Below are 6732 nucleotides of genomic sequence, written 5' to 3' on the forward strand. Positions count from 1 at the left end.
TTAACTATTTTTTTTTTTACAAAAAAATTTATTTTTATATATTTAAAATTATTTCTATTTTACTCTCAATGCCATCTTTCAAGTTTGACACTTAGAATCATCTAGTTACAATTATCATGGCTATACATAATTTCATTCGATGACATTCTTCTACCGATAAGGAATTCAGTTATTATGCTAATGAAGATATTACTGTAGAGATTGTGGAAGGAGTTGGGCCTTCGGATATTCCTTTAGAAATGCAAGGCAAGTCTTCTACTAATATGGAGCTTTGTGTGATAGACGTAAAGATGAAACTGTTGAGAAATATTATCATGTGTGAGTGACTTTATTTATGATTTCATGGTAGATTATCAATATATAGTAATTTGTGGAATAGACTTCTAATTCATACCGAATGCCGTATTTTGCTTATTCAAATCATGATGTAATAATAAGTAATTATACTAGATAATAATATATACTTTGGTATAACTATATATGTAAAATTAATTTAAATCTTTAATATGTTTTTTTTGGTAATTAAATCATTGTATAACCACAAAAGTAAATATTTATAAAGCAATAGGTCTTCTCAACCTGACTTCCTTACTAGAAAAAAAACCCAACTGACTCTCTATCATACTATATTCTAATATCTTCTATATGATTTCTATCTGACTACCTACTCAATAATTATATTTTGTTAATAAGACACAAGTATATCCCTCAGCTCTAATATTGCACATGCATACTGCTCTCCTTGCAAGAATATCCCATGTTGTTGCTTTTTTCTCAAATATTCTTGTATTTCTTTCAATCCACAACGTGTGTGTGTATTCTGCAAATACCATTTTGAGGATTCTGACCATTTGAGATCACCCTTTTGTCTTATGTATTGTCCAATTTTGCCATTCTGACCATGAAAATATGATTGGTTGAATTTGTAACCATTTCATGAGCCTGCACCACATGTTTATGCCATATGAGCATTCTGCAAAGATATGCTCTCTTGTTTCCAGTGCTTGATTGCAAAAACAACATGTCTCATCCACTTGCACTTTCCATTTCTTCAACCTGTCAGTAGTAAGTAGCCTTTCATGCATTAACAACCACATTGTGAAGATTGCTTTTGGTCTAGCTTGGTTCTGGTACATTAGGTCTTTCCATGTAATCTTTGGCAACTCACCTAACATCTTCAAGTAGACTTGCTTAATCACTATCTTCTGATTAACTTGATTGTTGTGATACTTTCCATATTACCTCTTGCTCCAAATATTTTCCTCATCCAAGAAGCCTGTTTTGGTGCTTCCATATTGGCAAAGGATTGATCTTTTATATAATAACTATAGATCCATTTGATCCACAGTTTGTCCTTCTTGTTTGCCAACTCCCAACTTGCTTTTGTGATTGCTGCCTTGTTCCATATTACTAAGTTGATCAAGTTGAGTCTCCCTGTAGCTTTAGGTGCACACATTTTTCCCATGACACCAAAGATTTTTTAGTAATTACATTTTCTCTTGATCATACATAGCTTCTGCAATAAGATTCTATTGTTTTAACAACTTTAGCTGAGATGATGAAGATCTGAGCCCAATAAGCTTGAATACCAAAGATAACATGCTGTACCAACTGAATTCTGCCTGCATAAGATAGTTTCTTTGTTGTCCAAGATGATATTCTAGCCACTATTTTTTCAATAAGTGGCTGCCATTGCATAACTGAAAGCTTCTTTGTATCTAGTGGTATGCCAAGGTATTTGAAAGGCAATGAACCTTGGCTATAACCAAGCTTGTGTTGTATCTCTTTTTGTAACTCCAAGTTAACTCCTCCATAGTAAATAGAGATTTTAGCTAGATTAGCTTTAAGCCCAGATGTTGCTGAGAATATCAGGAATCTATCATGCATCAATGCAACTGATGTAGCATCTCCCCTTGCAAAAAGCAAGAGATCATCCGCAAAACTCAAGTGAGTTATATCTAGCCTTGAACACATAGGATGAAAGTGAAAAGTTTTTTCCAGCTTCAAATTCTTCAAGTTTCTGCTAAGGTACTCCATTGCTATAGCAAACAAAAAGGGGGACATTGGGTCCCCTTGTCTCAATCCTCTAGCTGCATCAAAAGGTCTAGTTGTTTCTCCATTAATGAGTACAGTGTAGTTTGCTGTTGAAACACATTTCATAACCCATCTAATGAACATAGTAGGGAAACCCAATTCTTCTAGCATTTGGTGCAGATATCTCCAATCCACTGTGTCATAGGCCTTTTGAATATCCACTTTGATGAGGCATCTTGATGAAATGTTCTTCCTTGAATAAGCTTTGACCAATTCATGAGCAAGTATAACATTGTCTACCACCTTTCTACTTGGAATGAATCCTGCCTGTGTATCTGATATAATAGTAGCAATTACTTTCTGAATTCTGTTGGCTAGAATCTTGGCAATGAGCTTATATAAAACAGTACAACAGGCTATTGGCCTATATTCTTTGATGCTTGAGGGGTTACGAACTTTAGGGATAATTGTAATAGTTGTACAATTGACTGCTCTGTATAACTTCCATGTATAAAAGAATCCCTTTACTGCTTGGCATATTTTTGAGCTTATGATAGACCAACTTTTTTTGAAGAACAAAGCATTATATCCATCTACCCCTGGTGCTTTATTATCTCCAATAGCACACAATCCTTCATAAAATTCTTGATCAGTGACCTCAGCACATAAGTTGATCTGCTACATATGATTGAGTACTGGTCCATTCTTCATTACTTGTTTATTTACTGTAGGTAATTGACTTACAATTGAGCCCATCAAGGATTTGTAAAAATTAATGATCTCTGCTTGTATCTGCTGCTGATCAGTTATTTTATCCCCAAAGCCATAAACTAACTCTGTGATGACTTTTCTTTGTCTTCTTTCCTTCATAATTGCTGAAAAGTACTTAGAATTTGCGTATCCTAACCTTATCCATTTTGTCCGAGCTTTTTGTTGGAGAATGTTTTCTTCTATTAATGACTATTTTTCCAGCTTCTCTAAGGTTTGTTTTTCCTCAGTAGCTAGATCATCTGAATAACAAGTTGACATTTGAGCTTGAATCCCCTGTAGTTGGTCTCTTGCTAGTTCCAGTCTTTCTTTGATACCATTGAATTCTGAGTTGTTAAGATGCTTCAGTAATGGCATTTAAACCTTTAGCTTCTGCCAAATATTCTTCATAGGATCAGAATTATAGTACTCTTTCCATGTCTCTTCTATCAGTGTCATGAATTTTGGATGATCAGCCCATACATTAAAGAATCTAAAAGGAATCTTTCTACCTGGTTCTAATCTCCTTATTGTTGTAACCATGGGAGCATGATCTGATATGAATGGTAGCCTGTAATCAACCTCCATGTGCCCATAAGTCTGCATCCATTTGTCATCCCCCCTTTTTCTCCCTCCTCTTTTACGGGGAGGAAAATGTCCGGGTTTTCGATATTTATGGGGGGTAATAACTCATTTTCTTTTGGGAATTGGGTATACTGAAGAGTCACCACCTAACGAATTATGGTGCGTTAGGGCACCTAAAGCGATTAACTCTTGGATTGGTTTGCATTACCAGAGCTTTAGGGTGAGGACTCGAAATAACCTTGAGGGGAAGGTGTTAGGAACCCCTCTTAGTCCACTACTGTGGGTCCCCGACCGAATTTATATTTATAAATTAGTCCTTTAACATATAAGTAGTTGAAACAAATAAAGCATGTTGGCATTGTATGACTCAAATAATAAAACACAGAATTTGAACAAGTTGTGCGCATAAAAAGAAAGTAAAGTTTTTAAGCAAAGGGAATTTGGGAAAGAGGGGTCCTAGGTTGGTTAGCCTACAAGATCACCCCACGCAATGTCTGGTAAACACTTCTCAATGAGCGGCTACACGTGACATTAGTGCGTAGTCATCATATTCTGTTCTACCCAAGTCCCTCCCCTTGGTCATAGCCTAAAGCATTCTAATACCCTTGACAATGTCCTACGCGTGCACTACCCGTCCCTTCCTTGTGGTCCTGGAGATTTTTTAGGACCTCAAAAGCTAGGCAGTTTTAGACAACCCCTAAGGTGCTTAAAAGGAGAAAATTCTAGGCGACATGCAAGAACAATTTAGGACTGCATATAAATCAAGTTAGAGGCTCACAGTTACCTCCTCAAGCATATCACATAAGTGCACGTCTTCAAATAATATTTAAACATTTAAGAAAACAAATCCTAGAACATGATATCTAAGTGAGCAGAGGTTATAAAGTACTGAATTAGGCCAATATGTGAAGGATCCTATTTAACTTGCCTACTGATTAGACCTGTTAAATCTGAACAACTTCAAGTAGTAGAAACAGTTTCAGAGTTGCAGAATTTAAAATCGCCCTATAGGCTTGCCTAAACGCAGAATAGTGATGTCCTAAGAGCATAACTACGTTGATATAGTAAAGCAGTGGGCAGATTTTAAAAACGGACTCTTGAATTCCTATAGGCATGCTTTCTAATAGTAAATTAGGGCAGTATTCGAAAGAATTCATTTAAGGAAAACAAACCACTGATTAGACCAGTTTCGAAGTGAACTAACAGGAATTGAACTGACTTATTTGAACTAAACTGATTTTAGATTTATAGGCAGATTTTCTGATGTTGTTCCCTATTAGAATGATATCTAGTTGTTAAGAGCGGATGTTAGAAACTTGTAGGCATGATATTTAATGAAAACAAATGTAATTACCCGTTATAATAGAAGTTGAACTGGATCACATTCTATAGACATGGTATCTACTTGAAGTTGATTTTAAAACCTATAGACATGATTTCTATTATCGGAACCACTTGAAACCTATAGGAATGATTTCTAACATGGTAAGGCAAACATAGCAAGTATAAAATCCTATAGGCATGGTTTCTACCCATATTACCCCACAAATGTGTAACTACCCACCCTTTTTTCACTAATTACCCCAATATTCGTTTACGAATTATTACAACCCAGATGAATGAATTACATAAATAGATAAAAGAAAAAGAAGAAGTCACATTATAGGGAGCCTGAAGAAGGCCCAAGTGATTTTTTAAACCTCCAATAGCCTCAATGCCAATTTCATACACAATATCATTGTCTAGGTGCGTCAGAGTTCCCTAAGGATCTCAAGGATCCCGGGTAGTGCTCACACCTAGACTTTGTAACCAAATTAAGTAAGTGCAGTGTGGAAGGGCCAGCCTCAGTGTGCCAGAGTTCAGAGGGATCTCAAACGGATCCCAAGGCAGTATACATACTGGAAGGGGCAGAACCTAGGGATTTAGGAGTAGAGTGAGAGTGCTTGACATAGTTTGAAAGGGGTTTTAGTAGGAAAACAGTGTTAAAAGAGATTTGCTTGAAATAGTTTTGTAAAAAAAACATAGGGAGTTATTAAATAAGACAATTTTGAAAAGGGTAAGTTGACCAACAATCAACAAACTAAATACAGAACCAGAAGAGGTTCATCAGCACTTCAATACATGGAATCAAATAGGTACACATATTCACTCAGGGGTAATGGGGATTTGGGGTAAGTATAAGGCACATAGCAAGCACAGATGCACATAGGTACATAATCAGAGAAGCCTTGAAAGGGGTTCAAGGGATTCTAAGGGATTCAGAGTTAATACAGAATCAAACAGACTTAAGATAGCCAACTACTTTACACAGGAAGGTGCATGCCAGAAATCAGAGAAACATAGTCACATTGGGGTATACTAGAAAGGGATTCAGGAGCAGGATAATCCTAAGGGGGTATATTCATAAGCATTTAGTGAAGAAGACAGTGAAGTAGATATGTTAGTTGCAGATTGAACAACAAAACCATAGATAGAAGCATATTGGAAACGTGACAAATTGAAGTAGTAGGAGAAACATATTGTTTTGGGACTTGAATTGAAATTAGAACATACCAATAAAGAGATAGTAAACACAAAGTGAAAGAGAACCCAATAGTTAGCCTTGGCTTGCAGCCGGCTAACTTAGAACAGTAGTAAGTAACACAAAAGAGAGCAGAAAGCTTTGACTGTGAGAGAGAGGTTTTTGACCAATGTGTTCGTGTGTTGTGTTAATAAAAAACAGGGTACTTATAATTTGAAAACAGGTAGAAAATAAGGCAAGAATCAAAGTTCAGTAATAATTATGGAACCATGTACTAATTAGAATCAAATCAATGCAAGTACTCCCTTAATTAAGGGGTAATCAACCAACGGTAAAGAGCATGACATGTTTTAAGGAAAGAAAATCAAGTAAGACATTAGGTACGAAATAGACAATTAGGGGTAAATACACAATGGTTCAATTAAGGAAACAGTTAGTGAAGAATCAACAAATAACATGGTTAACCAAATAAGGTAAGAAAACTAAATAAGGTTGCAGAATATGAAAATAATCAAGAATCAGCATATAGCAAATCAGTGAATCAAGGACTCGAAATAATACTGATTTAAGGAGAATAACATAGGTTCCTATGAATAAGCAAATAAGCCAAGTTTAAATAGGAAGAATCGGAGGTCTAAAGGAAAGCTTTTCAAATCAAGCCAAGAAACAGGGAACTCAGAATCAATCAAAGAAAGAGTAATGAGTCAGTGTTTAGCATAAAAACAAAGTGAGACAAGGATAACCAGAGGTCGACACATAACTCTAGCAAGCACGAAAGTTAAACAATACTGATTCGATGAGAGAGAGGCAAGTCTTGAACAGTTAAGATGAACACAAACAACTAA

At 35.8% G+C, this 6732-nt stretch overlaps 1 protein-coding gene across 1 annotated transcript; it reads right to left on the bottom strand.

Annotated features, from left to right (window-relative positions):
- Nucleotides 1-857: 857 nt before the first annotated feature.
- Nucleotides 858-1456, bottom strand: LOC138868547 (uncharacterized). Its single transcript, XM_070146101.1, has 2 exons — nucleotides 1243-1456; nucleotides 858-1168 (listed from the first exon to the last, which is right to left on the bottom strand). The coding sequence occupies exons 1-2, from the start codon at nucleotides 1454-1456 to the stop codon at nucleotides 858-860; spliced, it is 525 nt and encodes a 174-aa protein (XP_070002202.1).
- Nucleotides 1457-6732: the final 5276 nt, after the last annotated feature.

The sequence above is a fragment of the Nicotiana sylvestris genome, chromosome 5 (genome assembly GCF_000393655.2).
Source record: "Nicotiana sylvestris chromosome 5, ASM39365v2, whole genome shotgun sequence".
In the NCBI taxonomy this organism is placed as follows: domain Eukaryota; kingdom Viridiplantae; phylum Streptophyta; class Magnoliopsida; order Solanales; family Solanaceae; genus Nicotiana; species Nicotiana sylvestris.